Source organism: Chenopodium album, chromosome 4, assembly GCF_948465745.1.
Source record: "Chenopodium album chromosome 4, dcCheAlbu1.1, whole genome shotgun sequence".
Taxonomy (NCBI): domain Eukaryota; kingdom Viridiplantae; phylum Streptophyta; class Magnoliopsida; order Caryophyllales; family Amaranthaceae; genus Chenopodium; species Chenopodium album.
Window position 1 is genome coordinate 7,959,031 of NC_137837.1, and position 24,426 is coordinate 7,983,456.

Here is a 24,426-nt window from a genome sequence, read left to right on the forward strand (position 1 = left end):
AGTTGGTAAACATGAGGATGAAATTGATCAACAACACTTGAACAAGGTTGAGGTTACGGTCAAGTCTTTTGATCTGATCACATTATGTATGGGAATTTCGAGTGGTAACAACTTTACAAGAGGCAATGCAAACATAACCCTCTCAATGTACTCCTTTATAGAATCCACAATACCATTAACCATCGACGGATTATCACTCAAATATCGCGGTAAATTAGTTACTTCATCTACAAATGTTAATCAACATAGTGTAAAGGAATTAGGGAGCAAGAGTAGTACTAACAAGGTAGTTATGGACCTGAAAGATGTGACCGTGAATTGCGTGATTGCCAATGATTTATTGGCAACAATGGCAAGCATACAACAAGGTAATTTGGATGATTTTAGTATCCAGTTTTGGGGTTATTACCAAGCTCGTAATGTTGTTGGCTCTTCAAAGGGCAGTATTATCGTCAATTGTCAAGGAAGGTTAGCTCTTCAAATCTTGGCCGAGGCCGAGTGGATGATTAGCGGTACAACTCCATGTTCATACCACACATGTTATCACTAAGCTATGCATTAGAAGTTCCCCTATTGATGTGAGTCTCCTAAGCTTCCCTAATAATAAGCTACTCCATAGTTTAATACTAGTTGAATTGTAATTGAATATTATCAATAAACTTTAGGAGCAATTTATTTATTTATTTATTTTTTTTTGGCATGATAATACATGCCGGAGTAGTTTATACTACGTAATAGAGATTAAGGGGCCGTTTGGTTCGCACAAGGTAATCGGAATGGAATGAACAAAGGGAAAGACAAGGAATAGAATGAAATTACCTAAAATTGTGTATGATGTTTGTTTTACAACAAAGAGAATGAGTCCCACCACCACACCACCACCACACAGCCACCTACACTTTCACTCTCCACCATTTCCAGCCACCAAACCCCTCGCCGCTGCTCCCTCACCGTGCGCCTCCCTTCGTCGGCCGTCCCCGCCCCTCGCAAATCCTCCCTCAGCCCCGTAAAACTTACCTCAGCCACGAATGAACCCTAGAAACCATTCTCCCTCACCATAAAAACCGTCGACAACCCTTCCCCCACGGATTTCGAGGGTGGTGGGAGAGGCGGCTGACGATTTTAAGAGGAGGGAGAAGAGTTTTTAGGGTTTTGCGGTGGTTATGGGACGTTTTATGGGGGAGGGGCAGATTTGCGGGGAGAGGGGAAGGGCAGCGACGGGAAGGGGCAGGGCGGGGCTTTGGGAGGGCTAGGCGGCGGTTTAACGGCGATAGGAAGGGCTGGGTGGGTGGTGGTGGTTATTTTTGCGGGGGTTGTGGTTGTTTTTGCGGGGGTTGTGGTTGTTTTTGCGGGGAAGGGGAGGGCGGCGAGGATCGGGGGTGGGGCAGCGGTGGTCGGGGTAGGGTCGGCGGTGGTCAGGTACGTAGGTGGGCTGGTTTCCGGTGGTGTTGGTAGGTGTAAAGGTGGTGATGTGGTGGTGTTGGGGTGGCTAGGGAATGGAATGGAAATAACTAGGGGGGGTGGGGAATGGACTTAGAAGGAATTTGGGGAATGGAGGGGGTAAAGGGAATGAAAGAAAGTGCTAAACAAACATCAACAAAGGGAATCGGGCCAATTGATTCCCATTCCCTTTCCTAAATACCCCCAACCAAACGGCCCCTAAACATGAGGTTATTTTTTGAGGGACCTTAATTAAAAAGTTAAAAGTGAATTTAAATAATAACATTATGATGGATATAGAACTTCTAAAGAACGAATTCATTCATACCTCGTCAGGAAATTCCATATCATTTGCATTTGATAGAAGAGAGACTACACAGTGGTACACAATAATCGTCCCAGTAATTAAACCAAAAAATAAGAAATGCTTGTATACCCTCTTAGTTCTCAGGTAGTCTTTACTTCTGTATTACATTACATACTACTACTACAGTCTACAGGCATGCTGACCCAGATGCGACTAACGCCTTTTGTATACAGGGTTTTCCAATTTGTATACCCCAGAACCTTCGATTTTAAACTAGGAAAAAATATAAGTAATAATTATTATCCTCAGACCAAAAAATTAGAAAAACCGGAAGAAAAAAGCAAAACTGAATTTCACAGAGCAATGAATCAATCACAAACAAAAACTACCAATATTTTGTACTTTGAATCATCAAGCATCATCCTCTTTTTGACCGGGGGATCCTGCAAGCCAACCCCATACTCCACCAGAACCCTGTCTCTGCTTTGCACTTAGGGCTGCTTGTTCAGAAGCCGCCTTCTGTCTGCGCAGGAGCTCTAATTCTTTTTCCAATTGCTCCATTGTTTGTAGCTTCTGCCGTAACTCAGCAACGTCAACCTGCCAATCCAAGTTACAATTAGCAATCAGCTTTATTATGTCAGGGAAGTCCAGGGAAAGCATATCAAGGACATCAGATAAGGCTCACGATATCATGTACACCCTTTTATATGGTCTCACAAAATTCATGATCTCAGGGTATAAAACCTGATATTTCTGATTGGGAAACTGGCAAAACACCAAGAAGCAACTACTTAAAACTAACCACCATTATCCCTATTTTAAAGTAGCAGTAATTTTCTACCCATCGTCTTTAACTTGTTTTAACTAATGCATAAAATATAAGGGAAGATCAGCTATTTAAATCCTTGAGAGAAATCTGAAGTGTTTTTTTTTCCAGGTATTTTGTCCCTTTTTTTTTTTTTAATAAAGTACATAAAACTGCACAGAAATTAATACAAGCAACATAATAATCATATTATTTGGACTTTGGACCAATAGAGCTATCAAACTTTGGGGAAAAGTACAATAAAACCAAAAAATTCTGGCATTACGTACCTCAAGCTTAAAACATCTAGACTGCTCAGCAGCAAGCTGACCACGTACAGATTGGAGCTCCTGCATTTCAAGATTTAAAAATTAAATACTGAAATCAAAAACATAGAAAGAACCCACTTCTGAAGAAAACACTACTCTCGGAAATAATAATGTCCCATTGACCCAGCTAAAAAAAAATGGTATTCCATGACATGAACAGCTGAACAACCTACACAATCTTCCTATAAATAAGAGAGGATATAAATGAGCAACACAAAACATATATAGGTAATAATAAAAATGGAGAGACAATGACCTTTACAAGGTCACCATTTCGATTTTCAGCTTCTGTCAACTCTTGCTTCAACTGTTGACTCAGCAACTTTTCCTTACTTATTTCAGATTCCAGCTCTTCCTTTTCTTTCGTAATCACTGCTATAGAACGGTCTCCACCATTCTTGTTTTTAGTTTTCTGCAAAAAAGGCAGAAGCAGCAAAGAGCATATTAGAGTTAATAAATAGAATAACTTTGCAAATAGAGCTATGGAAAAAGTACAAAAGTCAGCCAAGTAGTCACAAAGAGTTGGTGCATATAATCACTTTTTGAGTCTATTCATCCCCCATCAGAATAATCTCAGGCAATTACTAATACGTTGAAGTGCCTATAATACCTCTCCATCAATATTGTCCACAACGATTTCCCTTACTTTCCCATCCTGCCCTGCATCAAGTTCGGATTCCAAATCTCTAGTGGCATTTGTGGCATTAGGCACAGCAGAGACACTGCCAGGTCCAGCTGTATCTATCATTTTTGATTGCAATGTAGATTTGTGGCTAGGCTTGAGAACATGAACCTGCCAGAAGATGATGAATATCAAGATAGATGTACAAAGAAAAATACATATTCATTCTAAGTCAAAAACAAACACTTCAACAGGTGAAGAGCATACTGACCTCATTGCTGTAGCGGCCATTATAACCTCCAAAAGCAACCAGAACATCCTCCCCATTGTATGAGCCCACAACCAAGCTTACACCCTGAAAAAGAAGAAAATGTATGACACATTGTCCTGCTCAAAGAAGCATGTGAATAAGAGCTGTTTTATTGAGACAAGATATAGTAGGTTTTTATGTAAATCATGAAAATAGAATAGTACAGTATATTTTGAGACATATTTCAATCATATAGTAAGCAGCTAACCTCACTAGCAAGGGAAACACGTCCTTCAACTGAAGTAACAACGGACCAAACAAGTGTAGACATATTGAGAACAACAGTCTCAGAGGCACCTGTCAAATATAGCACAAAATACTTATAAGTGCTACAAAAGATGTTAAATAGTCATTCTCAACTTCTCAAGTTGAATAAAAAAGGCAGATCAAGGAAGAAAGAAAAGCAAGCCAAGTACAATTACTGTTTTTAAAAAGGATCTTCTGAAAGAGCTATATATTTTATACATACAAGCCTTTTTTTTTACCATAGACAAATAAGATAACATGCACTAACCCGACACACCAAGCAAGCCAAATAAATTACTGTTTGAAAAATAGGATTTTTAAAAGAGATATTTTATACAGACAAAAGCCTTTTTACCCAAAATTTCCCCCATGCACGTGCGCACAGACATACTTGATTAATGTTGTTAATTTTATAGGAACCCCAGGAGATCAGACTTTCCATTTATATATTTAAGCTTTGGAAATGGTAAAAAGTTCATCCGAGCAGCATCAGACATTCGGGAAAATACCAAAGAAAGAGTGCACCCTTAAAATTCAGAAAACATAAGTTGCCAAATACATACCACTCTTATTATCACCTCCTCCAACAATAAACCAATTTTCTCCAATAGTCACACCTGCATGTCCAGCACGTGGAGTAGGTATATCACCTTGCTGGGTGGGTCTCGACCATTCCATCTACAAGATCAAAGAGGATATATAGATGGAGCAAAGCAAAATCACAAAACAGGGAAACCAGAGATGTGAAGGCTTACAGCTTGCAAATCAAGAACATGCAAATCATTGAAGCAAGCAGCATGAGAGCCACCACCAAAAATAAGGAGGTAACGTTCTGCATGTACTGCAGCAGCATGATCAGACCTTGGAGATGGAGGCACACCCCTATAATAATTTAACAATGTGTTAGGCTAGTAAAACTGCGAAAATTTTCTAGATCATTATCTAACATGTTACAGAGCTGTGTGTGCGTACAATAAAGATGGAACATGCAGTACAATGAGAGATGAGAAACTTAATTATGCCTTTGAAAATTCATAGAAAGTCCAAATTTTATCAATATTTAACATATCCATGTCATCCGTGGCTTTGACATTTTGCACATCTTATTCATTTGACAACTAATGATAATAAGTTTGTTTTAATCAAACAAGCAAAACCACTTACACTGCATCAAAATCATCCCATGTCATGGTTTCCAAGTCAAGAAGGTGAAGATCATTTAAGAGAGTTCTGCTTGCATTTTGACCACCAAAAATAACTAAGGTGTTGCCCACAAGGGTAACAGAATGGCCCCCACGAGATACCTGCAACAAATGCATGGTCCCAGAATTAAACAAACTGCACATATATCAAAAAAATAAAAAAATAAATCAAGCACTAATATATAGTCACCATAAAATAAAGAAGACACATACACAACTATTGCTTTTTAATGACTTCTAAATCTTCTATCCTAAACAACCAATATACAATTTGAAAGGAAAGGAAAGTAAAGTACCAAATCATTTGAAAAAAAAAAGAAGAAAGATGCATAGGGAAACTCATTAAAAAAAATTAAAAAAATAATAATAAAAAAAAAAAAAAAAAAGGATATTGGCTCAATATATATGATAAATTTTCATTCTAATTATAGCACATTGAAAGTTTGACCATAAAACCCCATAGTAACCGAAAATTCAGTCAGATGGTATGATTAACCAGGGTAGCCCATGGGTATAGAGTTAGGGTCATGTAAAGAGGGCTTTTAATGGATAGGACTATAATAAGCATGGACCATATTAGACAGGGTCAATATAGGGCCACAACAATATCCCAATAATTTTGTACAGGAAAATAGTTGAGTTTTATGTATTTCAAAGAAAAAAACAGCTAATTCATATGTGCTTATTTTTGTCTCTCCTCTTCATTTTTTTCTGATTTATTTGCCCGTCCACTATTGACCAGTTCCTGACGACCTGTTTTGGTCCCAACCACTTTGACCCTTTACAACTCAACACTCTTATGACCTGATCCACTCATGTCCCTCCCAGACCCAGCCCACCGAATAACCAGGTGTAGATTGAAATGCATTCACGAGAAAAAAAGGGACTAGAAAGGTTCCCAAGGTTAAGACTATGAACATGAAATAAAATACTGGAATCAAACCCCTAATTATGATGTCATCACTCCAAATTCGATCAGCAAGATATTTCACTGCCATAAGACTCATAACAAATAAAATCAAAGAATTATTTTGATTACCGGTGAATTTCCGTATGTCTTCAGGATTGACCAAGTAGATGTTTGTGGATCAAAAACTTTCACTGTCAAGGAAAAAAAAAATTAAAAAGAAAAGGTTATGCATTATCCAATATATGTAAAGCATCAAAGTTTTAAGACTTGATATTATTTCATCAGAGATTCTAGTCAAGATTTAGAAAAGCCAATGTTTAGTTGATTGCTCTTATAACACATATCAGGCACACATCAATTCCTTTACTATTTCAGGCAGCAGATTTACAAGGTCTGTCTACTTTGACAAAATAAGCCAAGATAGAAAATTACGGAAATTCCATGTACGTGTTAAAATCTTACAACCTTTGTCTTAACTACTACAAGAAAACCAATGTGCCGAAAATATTTAACTTTCCTCAATATTAACAAAAATGTTAGACAGGAGAAAATAATTACATATGTCAGCAGACATGGGGTTGGCCAGTGGAAATGAGTGAAAAAAAGTGCCAACACCACTGATTCTCATTAAAGATTGAACCTGAAGTAAAGCTAAGACGAGCCCCCATCGGCCCATCCCAAAGAAAAGCTTCGTCAGTCCTACTACAACCATTCCACTCAACTACTCAAGCCATAAAACCTACACAGTGGTTATATACATGCACCTGCAAAGTATATTCTGATCCTCATCTCCAAATAAACTCCAATCTCAAAATTTTAACGAGAGTTAAACGCATACATCGGAGCATATAGACAAGTGCATATCTTCCTCCTCTGCCAGAGAAAATTCCCAAAATACAACACCCCTAATCTTGGAAGAGCAATGGCCCTGCTAAGGCCAAAGTAGCACTTGGGAATGTTTTGATGGAGATTTAAAAAGAATGCTTCGTACATTCTACAAAACCGCAGTTTTCTATAAGCCTCACCAGCTTAAGAAATAGGGAGTTAAGACATCCAGACAAAATTCAGGAGGAAAAAGGGTTCAAATGTGTTCTGGATGGTTGTTCCACTGTCTTATCATACAAGTATTTTGATAGTCTCCAGATAAATCACCATATCTAAATCCTTCCCTACCTATAACCTATAAGTAGGCACTCTAAAGTTCCCCAAAGAAAAAGAATTATTTTGACAGCAGGGAGGGGGGTGTAACAGAAAACTAATTTGGAGTCCAAACATAAGGAAATGGTGGAAAATATCTATTTTCAAATCATCACATCGCATTCTATTCATCACACCGAGGTACATGGAGAAGAAGAGAATACTTAGGCCACGATGCTGAAGCATTTTATAATTATGATATTTTAAAAAGAACAAGGCAAGATTGTATGGATGAATGCTTCCATAGTAATTTTTGTTGGCGCAGTGATTAGAAAGGAATGAGACATAGAATATGGGATGAGTTTTGTTTTTTTTTTCCAAGCCTAACATTTGAATATATGCTTCTCAGCTTTCCTTTGATGGTTTCACAGCCATTCTTAAAAATCATCTTCTATCTACCCTACACCAAAAATACCCAAAGCACTTTACAAACAAGAATTATAGTATAGGTGTTTCTGTTTCTAGCATTAACATTACAACAGAAAATGAAGGTGGTCGCCACAACCCTTCCTGTAAAGTTTAAAGTAAACAGTGCTTGACCATCTATGACTATACGCACAGCCCATTAGCTGTTACGGGAAGGGGGGAGGTCCAGTGTTACCTAACTCCACCCCCCTGTGTACCACATGTTGACAAAAGCGAATTATAGCACAAAAATGGTATTTTAGGCCTTAGGTAGCGGCATATCGTATTGAATCTGATCTCACGTAACAAGTAACTCTGGGAGGGACCCTCTTTCTATTCCAAACTTTGAATACCATGATTTAAAATGCTACAAAAAGCCAATCCACAATGACATTTTTTCAAAAGATTGCAATTAAACATTCAAAGCCGCAGAAATATATGGGTAATGTTCTAAATCCAAAAACATTTCAATAAGATTTGAACCTTGGATTGTCTCAAAAGGATCCTTTGTATGCCCAGCAACTGAGAGAAGCTTGTTTTCCCATGTTATCTGCAAAAACCAACAGCTGACATCAATTTTCTTCTGCACTAAATGTTCAGCATGGCATATTGACATCATATTTTAGACATAGCTCCAATACTGACCAACTTATGACCCGCACAAGGGATAGATGGGATACAAGACTCCACTTCTGTAGTTTCAGCTCCTTTCTTGACCTCCACTCTGGACCAGGTCCAAGCTCTCATATCTAAAACCTATAAAATATTGATTAAGTTAACAAAACACACACGGGGAGTGGGCCGAACAAAATGAAGGATTTGAACCTTATAGTACCCAGTAGTGAGAGAAGACAAAGAGGAGATTCAATGATTTGCAGGATGCTCCAGGATACACCAATGCAGATATGTGAATAAAATTACCTGAAGATCACTAAGATACCGGCCATTGTAATTTCCTCCATAGACATACATCTTCTCCCCTAAAACAGCTGCTCCATGCTGTAAATTTAGAATCCAATCTTTAGATCAAGATTGAACAGGAGAAATAGAATGTTCGCCTACCCTTATAAATCTAACCCTTTGTATAGAAGGAAGAGTGCACAATATAACAGATGTAAAATAGACCACTATCATAAGCCAATACCTCATATCGGGGTTTAGGTCGTTGGCCAGAAACAGGAGGCGCAACCCATTGGTCGTAGACACTAATTGATCCAAGACCTTCAGATACAACATCCTTATCCTGAGATTCTACTACTTTTCCATTTTCAGTGGAAACTGTCTTTATCTCCGGATGAGCACTGCCATTCTCAATAATTTCCTCACTCTTTGAGTCATGCTAAGCCAAGGGGAAACAGAAATAATTAGAAGGGTTCAGAAGAATAATTATACCAGTAATAAAATATCATATTGCAGATGGAGCCTTAATACTGAACAAAAGTGCCACCACATTAATTGTTTCAGGATGCTTTCTTCAGCTCTCAAAATGTTCACACCAAGTAACCATTTGAAAATATAAAAACAGATACTGGACAATAACACAGAGGGTCACAAAATTTTCATAATATACAAGGGAAAACCATAATAAATGCATAGCACCCAAAACTAAAGATAATGCAAGGCACTGAAAACTGTGAGAAGGCAGCTATAATGTAATTTCTGAAGAAGATATTTTGTTTCTTGCTTTCAATGTAGGGTATATGAAAACAGTTGTTGATTAGGAAGTTTAATTCATGGTTATATACATGATTACATGTGGGCACATCAAACTGTCAATATATGAATGGCTACAGTACCATAATAATGGTTTGTACTTATATTCATATATATGACTTTAGCATTCCCCGGGAAACTCAGATGGAAGTTCCAACCTTTAATTTGTGCAGAATTTGCAATTGAAACAAAGTACTGATAAACACAATCAGGGGTGAGTGGAGATCTATGTTGCTCGGAATCTTCAATTCACATTCAAATATCCATGTCAGACTCTTAACACACCGATATTGGTACTTGGTAGGACACTTCAAGGTCTCCAACACTTCAATTTGTGCCAAAGTTATGGAAGAATTTCACAAACAGCCATGTCGGACACAAGCTCATGTCAGAAACAAGCACCCCAGGATGAGTAACATATGTGGAGCAGTGGAGATCGAGATACATTAATGCCCCTGTTAGAGCTTGAGCATCACATTTTGATTTTTTTTGCAGCCTTCTAACACTTATATAGTTACATAACACGAGCTACTATTATAGTTAAAATAAATTACTTCCTTAGTTACCAAATAAAAGTCTCATTTTCTCCAAAATATTGTCCCTAAAAAAAGCCTCATTTCACCTTTATCTATTTTTTTAATTTACTTTTTAAACAACCAAAACCCATTGTCTTGTTTTTACATAAAAATATAATCAACAAAACCTCACTATGTTATTAATTTTTATTGACCTTCTTCAAACACGTGTAAAAGACAAATGGAACCTTTATTTGGGGATAGGGGGAGTATATAGAATTACTTTCTTAAATATACTTGATCAAACAATTAAATAAACATTAAATATGAGTAATACTGGCCAAGGCCTGTTCTCATTGACTGAACTGAACTGGAATGAAATGAATATTTTATAAGAGAAGGAAATTGGGGGTTGAGCTGAGTTGAACTGAGCTCAACTGAAAATAAACGTATGAGAACAGGCCCTAAGTGTATAGTAAGTAAGACATGGGTGACTAATGACTAATAAGGTATAATCTATGTTACTCGGACTCTTCATTTCACCTCACCCATGTCATACCATCGACACTCACACGTGGATAGGACACTTAAACACATCATTTTAGTTTAAAAATAATGGAAAACTTTCACACAACAGGCGAGTCGAACACTTGTTGTGCCACACATGGATATCCCGAGTTCGAGTCGCATAAGGTATAATAGGGGTGAATTTTGACTAGCACATTGTGAGGAAAATATTTATAGAAAACAGGTGTTATTTTCCGTCTTATGGCAAGAGACTATCTCGTACAAGATTTTTCCATAAACTATAATTGCAAGTTTAACATCTACATATTTTATTTGATACGTAGTACTAATTGTCAAATTTTACAAACTTAGACCTTTGCTCATCAAACAGGAAATTCTTTTTGATGGAGAGAGGACAAGGAATGCAAATTATTCATTTAAGGCATATGACAATCTGAAAAGATACAAGCCAAGGGAACTCACATTCATTTGCACGTCAACAACTGCATCCGACACTTCAGCTCTTGAATACCAGCCTGGGTCCTCTTCCTATAAAGCAATATAATGCATCAGACGATCACATTGAATTCTTGATATAAATTGAAATCTACAGCATACGGCATAGAAAAGTAGGCAAGTTAAAACCTCTAAAATCTTCACAAATAGGCGCATGGCTTCTGCAGGTGCCATATTACCAAGACCACTCCAACTGATACATGTAAAACAAAGAACAACATAAGAGAGCATTAGTAAAGCGAATGAACATATCTTAATCATCTATATGGTCTTCAGAACATATGTCAGCATCAACACGAGGTATTATTAAGTTATCAGAACCATGTGCAATTCAAGGGTAAAAACAGGACCAGCTTGGATAGACCTATAGCCTCCTTAATTAAAGATTTAATTTTGTCAATGCTGCATGAATTCAAAAGGCTACAGTATAAGACATGTCTACAACAAACCTTTTCCATTTGCTTAGCTCAACAGGACTCCAAGAACTTGGTTTCGGAACGTTACATGGTCCAACAGTAGCCTGTAACCAAAACAGATTATAATTATAATCAAAATTGAACCCTCGCCAAAAGCCAAGGTAATCAACAACAAGAAACTCTAGGACAAAGCATCCAACCCAACTAAGATCCATAAATCAACCTAAAAGGCACATCACACAATCACACTAACTCTCATAGACCTTGCCAAATATTAACAAGCTACCCTATCTCTGCTTTCTACATATTTTAATGGTTGCAACTATTATATATTTATATGATATGTAATACATTAGTACATAGTCCTAAGTCAACATTGAGCTATATGTAATGTATTAGATTGACAAAAATTTCCTTCCATTTTTGCCAACATATTTATGTTTACACTAATAATACATCATAAACGCATCTCAATATCACTATCAGTCCCTAGTGGTGCAACTCTTCAACTCGGCATTATGAAATCATCACATCGAACATCTCACTCAAATGGAAATACATTACCCCATCCTCTCCGCCTATTGCGATAACAATGTAGATATTTGCACTTCGCCCTCAATCCGATACAAAACAGCTATCTCCTACTCCACAGTCCACCATTAACAGGAAGTACAAACAAGTATAATTTGCCATTTCAATATAGAAAAGAGCGGCTTTCGATCTACGGTACATGAACAATCCAATGCCAAAGCTAAATCACTAAACAAAATCAAGATCGTAGTAAAATTCAATCATATCATTTGATCTCAACACCTAAAAACACAAATTCAAGAGCTGGAATTCCAGAAACACAAATCAGATCCAACTACTGTACAATCCAATCAAATCACACAAAATTCCAACACAATTCACAAATCAATCAAATTACAAACAAATCCACAAAAATCCAAATCAAAACAAAAACAATCACAACCAAAATTGAACAACAAAATGGAGAAAGTAAAACCTGTTGGTAAAGACCGTAAAGCAAAAGAGCGGCTTCATTATTGAACTTAGAAACGACGGCATTAGAGGCGGAGGAATCAGGAGATCCGGCGAAACCGACGTAAGAAGCGGCAGCGTAGAAGCGTTCAGGGTAAGCGGGGCCAGTGCTAGCCCTCGCCATTGATGAATACTGCTGCTACTGCTGAAGATTGCAGATCGATCGCAGTGGAAAATTGAGAGAATGTGATGAAGGAAGAAGGAAGAAGGAAGAAGAAGAAGAAATGAAAGGAAATAATAATAAAAATAGGAGAGAGAAGAAAAAAAAAGGGTGTTTGGTAATAACAGACGGGGGTGATCGTTTGGTGTTTGGGTGCGAGGTAGAGAGGTGTGTTCCTCTTCTTTGCAACTTGTCGGCTTACCAAAAATTATTTATTTAATTATTTATTTAATACTGTGTTTATTGCATATATGGTGTAAAATACTCGTATGACTTAAAATGAAGTACTCCCTTCGTCCTCGAATGATAGTCACTTTTGGGTGAAAATCACGGGAATTAAGGAGAAATAAATAAAGTACATGGGAACTAAAATCCAATCATGTGCAAAACAAAAAGAAGAGAGAGAAATTGATTGTCATTAAAAAGGGAGACAACTCATTCAATTAAGCCGAGATTTTACATAGGTCTTATAGCAGGTTTCGGTTCCCTTCTTTAGTGTTCGCTTGCATTATCTGTCCTTCTCCAAGGTGTTGGTTCGTTTGGCAACTTGTGGTCCATGAAAAGGTTTTGGTCAAAACCTTTTGGTTATCCGAGCTTCAAGGTATTTGGAATGATGTACAAGGGTGTAATCATTCACTTCGTTTTCCCTTTAATGGTTTAGCTAAATGGGTTTGGTTGTTTTTAGTTGGTTATTTTAGATCTCCTAGGTTGTAATTTGTCCTTTATTTATGAAGTACTCATTGTCAAATAAAAAAAAAAGCACAAGTACAAAGGCAAATATGAGGGTATTTTGGGAAGCATAGATAATACAGCCAAAAAAAAATAAGGGTATATAGGTCATTTTGTGTTATTGTATGGGACCTAAAGTTGTGAAATGTGACTAACATTTTGGGTGTCCAAATATGGAAATAGTGACTATCATTCGGGGACGGAGGGAGTATATTATTAATGTATTACGTATATAAGTGTAGTTGACATGTTGGGAGAATTTCTCAGCCTCTAATAACTTGAGTCATTAATGACTCTAAAAACACTAGTTGGTATAAAATTATAGTTTGATGTACCAATAAAGAATACTATTGATACCAAATATCAATAAAACATTTTGCGTTTGTTGGAATTAGTGTATGAGTATATTAGTATCATGTTGTTAAAGTCATTAATTGATAATTCAACTTGATAGAGACGAAGAATTTCTTGTGTTAGTGGTAAAATTTGCATTCAAGCCCCATTAGATGATTAGAGACACTTTGGGGGTAGGGATTTCCTTACCATCCCCGGCACCCAAAGGGCCTAGCCTACAAACTTGTGGCGAGTGAACTAGTGAGATACAAGTTTTAAAAATATAAAAAATTAACTCATATAATAGAGATATAATCTATTTATTTATTTTACAAAACTCATCCAGAGGAGTTTTTATTAATAAATTTGATTATGGCTACATCTAGAGTGCACTTTAGGATTTCATCATTCTACACTATGAGTTTATGGCTTATTTTTTTACAATTGGAAATGAGTCGCATGTGTGACTTTATTTTCACTACGCTTTAACAATTAACCAAGCAACAATATCAAATTTTGAATATAAACTTGAAAATATCATCAATAATTACATGGAAAGAGCTAGAGCCCATCAACTTAGCTTGAATCACCAATCACCAATAGGTAGTTTCCATGGTATTAAGATTATGATTATGTTTGAAAAAACATGATTAATCTAGGAGTAGGATTTTTTATCCAAATCAAATGCTTGAAATTAGTCATACTAGATATTGTTAAACTAGTATAGATTGTGGTTAATCATATAACTTTAACTTTTTACATCATTCAATTAAATTATTCACAAATTCTTATATTTGGTCGACCATACCGTGTGGCCATACATCATAGAGATTAATTTGTTAGTATAATAGGGGTTACTTAATGAGTGTTAAGGGGTAACTCGATCATTGTTATATGGGTTACTCAATGTATATAGATTACTTTGTTGTTTTATAAGTGGTCATACGATGTGACCAACTACATACAAGACGGGCTGTAAATTATTACAGAGTAAATCAATGTCTTAAGTGATAATCTAAACAGCGCCCACATTAAGTGTTATACAAAGTATAATTCAATGCATTACATAGTCTGATATTTGATAAGAAAGCCCGACTTAAGTGGCCAAGCCGACTGCATAGAAAAACCCAAAAATTTGGTCCAAAGTCTAGCTTGTTATTTTGCCCAAAATCCATGTCAAACCCAACCAAAAAAACCCGACTGGTTTCCAAATTCTAAACGCCTAATTCTAATTTTCATTCTCAGTAAAATTAGACCTCTTCTGCAGCTCATTGCCAGAAAATTGAGAATCGGAGATCAGTTAATGCAAGGTGAGTTCTACATTTTATGAACAACGTATCATTATGTTTATATTTAGTACTAGTTTATTTGGTAATTCTATTGCTTTTTTATTGTCTTTGATTAGAATGTGAAGGTTTTGATTTTGATTTTAATTTTCATTATAGTTTTTGATAGAGAATATCCATATAATATTCTCATCCTAGGTTTAGGATATATTTTGTATAAGATTATCTTTGATATATGTACATATCTTATAGTTACCTAATATGATTAGGTTTTTCATTGTAACCCTATAAATATGGAAATCACTCTAATCAAGGAGTTTATATTATCTCACATGGTATCAAAGCTTAGGTTAGATCTTGGGATCATATACAAAAATTCTCACCCTGCCGGTGGGTTAGAAAATTAAACCCACCGGCGAGATATACACAAATTTTTTATGCTTCCGCAGATTAAACACACAAATATTATATTCTATGGATATTCTCTATCAGTTTTGATTATTTACATATTAGATATCATATGATGGTGTGAATGAAAGTTGTAATAAATCAATTATCCTTATTGTATATAGTAGTACTGTATTAGCTTACTTGGTTAGATGTTTGTTTAATTTCAATCTGTAACTCTTATTACTTGTTAGACGAACAACTTATTTTGTTACATGGTGTTGCCATAATATAATACTTCCTCCGTTTTGAAATTGTTGCGGCGTTTAATGCAATGAAGCCCTTGCATCATTTGCGTTATTGACGTCGAATAATTGACAATTTTTGTAATCAGAGAGTTAGAGGGCAAGAGGGGTGTGGACAAATTAACAATGTTCCTTTTGGAACTCTTCTTCTTGGTGTGAATTAGAACATGGGCTATGAAAGGGTCGATTGGAAACAATTCATGATTATGTTTGTATATATATCCAATGTCCTTCACCTCGCCGTAGTAGGAACCTCTTTTGGGCATTGAGGGATATGTATGTCTTTGTTGTTTACCTCTAGCTGCCCCTGCGACAAGGGCTGATCTGCATTAGTTGTAACTTTTACTCGAAGTGGAGGATTAGGATATATAAGTTAGAAATTAGTGCCCCTGGTAGGTGGTTCTTAGGAATGAGTATCCATGGTTTTTTATTGGCGTCGTTGCTCTCTAGTTTATTAACATAGCACTATACAGCAGTTTGATTAAGCATGACAGTATCCAACAATCTAGTTAGCATACTGTATTCAACATCAGTATGAGATATTGAGATGATGGATGAACTGAATGGTGGGATATGCTGCACCATATGCGCATTTGCAAGCATTTGACCCATTGCCTACTGATGTTTCTTACATGCTTTAAGTTAAAATACAAGGAATTACAATTTGGTGAAGATTTTGTGATGGCTAGGTTAGAGGTTCATTGCCTTACAAAGAAGATCACATAGCGATAGGTAATAGCTAGCTTCTTAGTCTCTTAGATGCTCCAGAGAATTAGTCGTTCCTTGTATAAGAGAAAATTACATTTTATCAGCTCTTCCTGGAACAATTGATGAGCATGTAGAGCTATTTCAACAAGACGATCCTTGTGAGGGAGCAACCTTTAATGGTCAGTTGTGTCTGGATGACTGAAATTTTTTGCCACTTGATAGATGAAGATCAACGTGGAATAGGGCCAGGCAATAGAGGAACAATTGGCTACAGATATCTGTTTACTGTTTAGTCATTTTCTAATGTAAATATAATACAAAGATAAACAGGCTCTCTATGAGCCTTGTGCTTGACATTAGTTATCAAAGAAAGATATGTTCTTTAATGTATTATTGTTCTTCATGTTTTGGTCCCTGGTCTAGCTAGTTTGTTTTTTTATTTGTGATTATCGGGATGCTGATATTGGTACTTCTTTCTCATGTGTTTTTCTTTGGATATAGAAGCTTAACGCCTTGTCTCCTTTTCACGAGGAATCAAATTCTGGTAATTGGATTTCCCTTCTTAACCAAAGAGCTCCTTGCTTTATCCGCTGTCATCTTGAAGCTGTAATAATCAGAACTGGATCTTACATGACCCACGGATCATGGCTTTGGTTGAGCCTGAAGATCCTATCAACTCTGATGCATTTATGGAGCTGGCAATACAGGAAGCCAAAGTTGCTCTTCACAGACTTGAAGTACCTGTTGGTTGTGTAATTGTCGAGAATAGGAAGGTCATTGCAGCAGGCAGCAATCGTACTAATGAGACACGAGATGCTACAAGGCATGCAGAGATGGAAGCTGTCAATGGCCTTCTACAGCAATGGCAAAGAGATGGTATTTTGCAATCTGAAGTTGCTAAAAGAATATCAGAGTGTGTCCTCTATGTAACATGTGAGCCATGCATAATGTGTGCAAGTGCCTTGTCATACCTTGGACTAAAGGAAGTGTATTACGGATGTAGAAATGAAAAGTTTGGAGGATGTGGTTCAATTCTTTCACTGCATGCAACCAGCTGCACACATTCAAATAATGCTGGAATAAGTGGTTTTAAATGTATTGGTGGAATAAGGGCATCAGAAGCAGTTTCTCTTTTTCAAATCTTCTATCAACGTGGAAATTCTTGTGCTCCCAGGCCTCATCGAGCAGTAGCTCAACCCTAGCACTTTGCTCTTATTGATTGTGCACTCCTTTTTGAGATGTCTTCATTGCTTTTATAATGTATGTTATACTGTAATTTTAGGAGCTAGTGCTTTGAGTTGTGAAATTGGGAAGATTGATAATTGGCTAAATGCATTATTCTTGTTATTCATCCTCAACTAAGTCTCAATATCTGGAATGCTTATTAGCTTTTGAAGATTTGCGTAGCGGTGGTATTGTTATATATGCACTCCAGATAACCGAGCATGTGGCTGATTGTTTCGTTAGCTGAAATCTATATGCTCCTGCTCCTTGATCTGGATTTATACATTGGTTTTCCTGGTGGTTGTATCTGTTCTGGAGTGGGTTTTTAATTATGTCAAGAACTTTTTTGCTTCTCTATTAATTTGATGAGCTTTGGATGCACATAGTATAAAGGTATGTTTGTTTTCAATACAACTTACTTTTTTTAATTATGCCATATTCCATTGCGCTTTGACCTTGGAGTCTTGGAGAGGGTGATCCCTAAACACTGGTTGCTCAAATTGCTTATAGTTACTTCTACTCTCTCCCATATTACAGTCCAATAAATTTACGATACAGATATATATGTTCTTCAGAGAGGATTTTATTTCTCTGACATCCTTTTTCACTATCTCTTAGTTTATATGGCTCTGTGTTTGTGTTTCTGCATATGTGAGTGATTTGTGTCCACTTCTCTACGAACATATATGTTTCTCTTTTTTTTTTTTTTTTATGCTAGTGAGATTTAAATATCTAATACAGATTTTCATTATCAGGTAGATGCTGGGAATTGTGTAGTGTGTGTGTGTGTGTCCACATATCTGTGAAAATATACGTTTTTCTATTTTCACACTCTTGAGAACTAATGCATGCTTTCACTATCTACTAGATGCTTGGAATTGCGTAGGGAAAAAACTAAGGACCATGTTATAGCAGCTGGAACTCTTGCCATTTGTGGTGTATCTTTTTAGGTTATCTGTTGTCCTCTTCCAAAGAATATGATGATTTAACCCCCTGTTCTGTGGGCTACAAGATTGAGGAGACTCCTGACAGTCCTGAGTAATATGGATCTCTTGAACCTATAGTATAGGGTTATACCCCCTCCATCACTCTAAGATTGCCCCATCAGAGTATAATTGTTTTTTTTATTTAAAGTTTTAGTTGGGTGGAATCGATAAGAGAAAATTGATTGGACTTAAAGTAGTGTATGTGAGAGTAAAGTGGTGATCACGCAGGAGCTGGGGCAATCTCAGAGCGATGGAGGAAGTACATTTTGCAATTTATAACAATCAATCTGCCGATTCTGAACATGCTGTTATTCAGGAATCAGAGTTGTTCCTGCTATTGTAATTTATGTTTAGTTGTTTTAAGGTAAGACACTCAATTTATTTATTTTATTATTATAACCAAATGTTCACTCTGCTAGGACAACTTCTGACCTTGAATACTAGTTGTTTTCATTTAGTGTCTAATGAACGAGCAGTTGCAATTGCATGTTTTCTTGTATGTTTATCATTTTGGAAGTCTGCATTAATAGTGTGTATGCTATTAACTTTTAATATATTATCGTGGCCGCTCAGTTAAGATATGGCATCATTGTGGAATTTCCTTATGATATTCCAAGGTAAGTACAGATCAATCAGGTGTTTCTCAATTCTCATAAAGGTTCCACTTGTTTATTTCTTGCCTCTTTTTGGTGGAGACTGAAGAGTGGATGTTTAGGTATCCCTATCCCCTTTGAACACCGTTCTTCAAAAGGAAGGCAAGAAAGAAGTAGAAATGATCATACTAAAGGCTCTTTTGGTTGCCACTGATACTTGATGATTTACTTTATTAATTCTGTCGTTTTTGGACATGTTTCTTATGATTTGAAGTAAAGAAGGGTATCAGGTTTAACATTTGGAAAATCACCCTTTAAAGAGAAAGGTAGAAGAATCAAAGCTTTGAAAGTTGCCTTGCAATGTCTCAGTGCTTTTTGATGGAACCTCAGTTTGCTTAGTGCTATTGTACCTTGAGTTTGCTTTTAATTTTTAACTTATTTGCTTTTTTCAAAAGGCTTTAGGATATGCTTGGTGCAATTCTAGATTGTGTGTTTGAAGTTTGAACCCCACTGTATAATATGGCAGAAAGTTAACCTTCACTGAAAATAATTTCGAATGCATCAATGGAGTAAACTATGAATTTTACACTGGCTACCTTATTTTGGCATGTAGAGTGCATACCGGTAATTGGAAATTATTGTAAGAGTTAGCTTAGACCTCTCTCTCTGGAGAAATCATTTCTCCTACTACCATCTGAATGATGGTAGTACTGGAGAAATGCTTTTTATTTATTAGGTTGCTATGAAATATGAATTTTATCTGTGTTGCTTGATTTGATCAAATAAAGTAATTATATTGCTAGCAGCCTAGAAAAAAAAAGTTGTTAAAGGGGAAGAAAAAAAAAAAAAAGGATGTAGAAACTACACATCTCTCCCCACCATCTGAACTTTTTATCGCTTAATTTTACAGTGGAAAAGTGAAGAGATGAAACACTGATAGTAATAATATGGCAACATAGCCAAAGTTCAATGATTGCCTGGACTAGAGGACTGGCCTCCATAGTGGCAATGATTGGTTTAGAACTTTGTCCTATCATTTACATCTTTGATCTTTATAACGCTTTTGTCATGCTCGCCTTATCTTTTAGATTAGCCCTTATCCTTGTGACCTGTGAGTGGCTGTAACTGTAAAGATGATTATTTCAGAACAGGCTTGCTAAGATAACGTTTTATCAAACAAATGTGCAGACAGCTTCAATGGAGCTTACAGCATAGCATTTTGATGTGCATAATTACATTTTCTGTCATGTTGAAGCTGTCAATGGTCATATTTGGAGGACTGCTGACTGCTGAGGTTTTTCCTAAAATCACCGGGAAGCTAAACTTGTTCTGTGGATTTACGTTTTTCTGTATAACAGCGGAAGGGGTTTTGAAGAAGGGGAGACTTGTTTTAAATCTTGTGAACGCTCAATATCGCTTGAAATGCTTTGAATTAAGGTGCTTATCACAAGTGAATATTGTTATAATGGATATCAGAACCTATCATATGTGGATATTGTTGCTATTTGCTTTTGTTTTATCATTAAAGGGAGGATACAAGGTCTTTATTCCTGTAATATAGATGTACATACAAAGTTGCATATATCTAATTTTTAAATAACATGCTTACCTTTGGTTGCTCTTAAAAAGATTTGCAAACGAATAATTTTGTTACATTAATTTGGAAATAAGTGTATGCATAATGCTAAACCCTCAATTGATTTCTGTTCACTAGTTTACCTGAAGCATCCTCTTCATATATTCTTTTGTATCTCAAAAGCAATGATATTTTCAATCTGTCGCATCAAATTGTCACGCCTTGCAGCTCTGCTTGTTTAAAATACTCTTTTTTCTAACATGTTTACTGATCAGATATTTTCTTCTTAAAGCAGCAAAGAACAACGCACTATAACGAGGGGTTTGCAGATGTTTGCTCATTGAATTGTAGATATTTCTTCTTGCTATCTTCACATATAAGAAATTAGGAGAATCTGTTAATGAAGGCATGTACATCCTGGTTACACGGTTCGCTAGTGAGGTATGATTCATATGCTTACTCTAATTTATGTTGTGTTTCTAAGTTAAGGAATCTTAGCTTTAGCTTAAAGCACTTTTTACTGTTTATCTAAAAGAAGAGTAGTGGATGCTCCAGATCATGGAATCATGTCTTAGTTAAACTGTCATCCTCACAGGGTCCAGGGGAAAACAGCATAAATCATATCTGCCAATACTTTGCCTGATAAGTGCCGATGATTGGGTTCATTATTGACAGTTTGCTTAAATTTTGAACTCATATGATTGAATATATGAAGGATTTTCTGTGCACTGTACCTGTAGTCATTCTGATTCCAAATTTGGATGGAACAACGCGTTATTTACTTGATACGGATTGACAAATTTTGTAACGCTTTTTTACTCCCTCTGTTCCATATTCATTGCTGTTTAACTTTGTGTGGCATCTTAAGTGGCGTATAATACTGTATAATAAAAGTTAGTCGAGTGATCAGATAATATGAAATTGGGGGAATACTACTCTTTGTGTAAAGAGAGCTGTCATAGGATCTCTAGTGAGTTTGTATTTTTATTACTGCAAGAATTAATTTCTGCAACAAAAAAGCTAACATAGGCTTCAGATAATTTTCTTATTTTCATGACTATCTGCTGAAATATATACACATACTGGTAAGTTATTACATGTGCTGGTATGCTTTGTCTTGGACTAGGAAATAACTCTAGCAAGTTTCACTACTACAAAAGGTGGAAACTACATCAAGATTGCATAGCGCATGCTGTCACTTACCATAAGATGATCGATTTCTGATGTTCTCATCGTATCTCCGGTAACCCACGTTCTATCAGCCGTGTTTCCATGCCGTTTAGAGAAGCAAGAAAGGATAGAAAAGGGGATGCGAACAATGGTATAAAAAACCAATAAACCATTCCAAGGCTGCCTATTTTGTTCCACCTCATCGGCGTATATAGGCATTATGGTGCCCATCCCATTACCAAACATTGCTTCATCAGCAACCTTTGGGCTCTTCCTTTTGGTGAGAACATGCTCCCTCAAAGCCATGAATGTTCGCGACATCTTACAAGAAGTACTACGGCTTGAGAACCCGATTTCTATTCGGACACTGGATGGTGGTGGTGTAGCTAGTTTTGCAATGAGAAGAGAGAAGCTTGGGATAGAAAGAGGAGAAATGGTTGTGCTTGTTCCTTTTTAAATTACAGATTAGGCTTTGTCTTGCTTTATGATTTGATAATGGTGAGTTAGTGGTGGGTTTATGCTTAGTTGTTTAGTGCTTATGACTATGAAAGTAAGGTACGATGCTCCATCTTATCAGACGTCTAGTTCCACTTATAAATACTAATGCTCCTAGGGGTTGTGGACCCTACATAAGAAATGTCACTTTACTTATTATTTAAAAAAAAAAAAAAAAAAAAAAAATTGTAATGAAGGTTTGGTGAATTGATCTTTAGGAGTGAGCTAGTTACCTAAATGTGAGGGCAACTTTGGAAATTTCTTATAGTTTAAAGGTGTATATAAGGAAGATTTTTATTATTCTTCAAAACAATATAAACTATACGCATTCAACTACTAATTAAAAATGATGCGAAAGACTTAAGTTGGCAGATAATGTTGTAATGTGAGTTATAGTCATAGTATATAAGATTAAGATATGATTGTGAGTATACATATGTTATATCGTAATCTATTTTCAGATATACCAAGGTGTATAATAGAAGTTATGGATCAAGAACTTTATGAGAATCAAACTCAAGCTAAAAAGTTGGTAGCCCTTAATAGAAATATGGAATCACTAAGCTGAACCTCATATTCTCTTATAAGATGTACATCTTCCAAATCATGCACTTACGACAAATATTTAACAAAGGTTTTATTTAATTTTATTATTCTTTGAAACAACATGAATGATACACATTCAATAACGAACCGGAAATGTGCAAAAGGTATTTTTTATTTGACCAAGACTAATAGATATGTCGCATTATATTGATGTGATGTGTAATTAACCATAATTTATTATACTACTTTGAGTATACCTATATAACATTGCAACCTATTTTCATATTACTAAGGTGTATAATAAAAATTGTGAATCAAGCTCGTGCTTAATAGTCGGTAGCACTCGCAGCAGACCCACTACGTTGAACCTAATAATATCATCTAAGTACTTCATCTTCCTACAAAAAATTAAGCCAAAACATCCACTTAGGACAAAAATTCACAAATCATAAGTTTCTTTTTCTCAAATTGGGCGACTTATATTATTAAGGTGGTTGTTAAGATAAATTAAATAAATTGTTGGCTTTTAATTCCGTTACAAAACAATGAAGGAAAATACGTTGTATGCCTCGTGCTTGAATTGTTTAAGCGCAATAACGTCAATAAGTTGTTTCAGTTGTGTTTGTGTGTGTGGCTTTTGTCTATAAGTCACTACAAAGAGAAATGGGAGCTTATTTATGAGTTTAATGCTTTGTTTTTTAAATTAAGTTGCAAAGACTTGCAACTTGCAAGCCTTAACTTTCAGTTGTTTATAGTTTTATTAATTGCACTATCCCATCATCTTTGTTGAACTTTATAGCTTTATTTATACTTCTAACTTTACAAATTACAAGTTTATATATGTTTAGATCAATTATTGACTTTTCCTAACAAAATTCTTTTTGCTTTATTCATATTGTTTTTTATCTTTGAGTCTATAATAATTAGCCGAAATTTTATTTGTATTCTAAGAGTATTTGGTTCACTCATTTTAATACTCTGTATAAGTGATTGTTTGGTTGAACATAAGAAGTTTTATTTCCTGACACACATATTAATTTGTTCAAAAAATTCATACGTTATGGTTACAAGTTGTTTGGTTAGTCTATCTTCATAATAGTATTTGGTTCCCAGATTTCACATTTGTATAAGTAATTGTTTGGTTGATCATAATAACTATTATCTCCTAACATCTTAATTTGTCAAGGAATTCACATGAATTGTTTCAAGTTGTTTGGTTGGTGGTAATTTCAACATATCATGGAAAGTTGCAATTATCTAGGAAGTTTAGGTAAACTATAAACAACTTCTTTCATTTTGTGGGAAGTAAAATTTCTTATTTCATATGAGCGCTTTACAAGTGCAACTTTCTATAGTGTTGACTGTCAACCAAACAAGTTTTCATGCTTTCACTTTTAACGTGCTTGATCAACAATGTAAAAACTTAGATATTGCTTTGAAATTAAAC

The 24,426-nt window shown here is 35.9% G+C and overlaps 1 protein-coding gene, 1 long non-coding RNA gene and 1 pseudogene across 4 annotated transcripts; 2 read left to right on the forward strand and 1 right to left on the reverse strand.

The window, feature by feature from the left end:
- Nucleotides 1–1,820: 1,820 nt before the first annotated feature.
- Nucleotides 1,821–12,760, reverse strand: LOC145628809 (acyl-CoA-binding domain-containing protein 4-like). The gene is made up of 18 exons (XM_081681213.1): nucleotides 12,447–12,760; nucleotides 11,474–11,544; nucleotides 11,154–11,217; nucleotides 10,992–11,057; nucleotides 8,918–9,112; nucleotides 8,695–8,772; nucleotides 8,419–8,529; nucleotides 8,257–8,323; nucleotides 6,301–6,362; nucleotides 5,224–5,363; nucleotides 4,815–4,941; nucleotides 4,623–4,737; nucleotides 4,022–4,110; nucleotides 3,775–3,858; nucleotides 3,492–3,674; nucleotides 3,138–3,293; nucleotides 2,843–2,902; nucleotides 1,821–2,344 (listed from the first exon to the last, which is right to left on the reverse strand). Exons 1-18 carry the CDS (start codon nucleotides 12,603–12,605, stop codon nucleotides 2,159–2,161), a joined length of 2,013 nt encoding a protein of 670 aa, XP_081537339.1. The 5' UTR covers nucleotides 12,606–12,760; the 3' UTR covers nucleotides 1,821–2,158.
- A 2,118-nt stretch (nucleotides 12,761–14,878) lies between these two features.
- LOC145626574 (tRNA-specific adenosine deaminase TAD2 pseudogene) lies at nucleotides 14,879–17,793 on the forward strand (annotated as a pseudogene). Of its 2 annotated transcripts, none has more exons than XR_014111029.1 (2): nucleotides 14,879–15,013; nucleotides 16,891–17,793. The product of XR_014111029.1 is annotated as a tRNA-specific adenosine deaminase TAD2 pseudogene, transcript variant X1 (transcript). The 2 variants fall into 2 exon arrangements; XR_014111030.1 differs by having other exon boundaries at nucleotides 14,887–15,013; nucleotides 16,894–17,793.
- A 10-nt stretch (nucleotides 17,794–17,803) lies between these two features.
- LOC145626575 (uncharacterized) lies at nucleotides 17,804–22,592 on the forward strand. The gene is made up of 4 exons (XR_014111031.1): nucleotides 17,804–18,006; nucleotides 20,381–20,629; nucleotides 21,064–21,209; nucleotides 21,364–22,592. It is a non-coding gene; the product is annotated as an uncharacterized LOC145626575 (long non-coding RNA).
- Nucleotides 22,593–24,426: the final 1,834 nt, after the last annotated feature.

Excerpts from the sequence above, each read along its gene's own strand:
- LOC145628809 (XM_081681213.1), bottom strand. The coding sequence starts at position 12,605 with ATGGCGAGGGCTAGCACTGGCCCCGCTTACCCTGAACGCTTCTACGCT. Across the intron at positions 3,675-3,774 it reads ATGGCCGCTACAGCAATGAG|GTTCATGTTCTCAAGCCTAG; the intron begins GTCAGTATGCTC and ends ATCTTCTGGCAG. Across the intron at positions 2,903-3,137 it reads GAAATGGTGACCTTGTAAAG|GAGCTCCAATCTGTACGTGG; the intron begins GTCATTGTCTCT and ends CTTGAAATGCAG.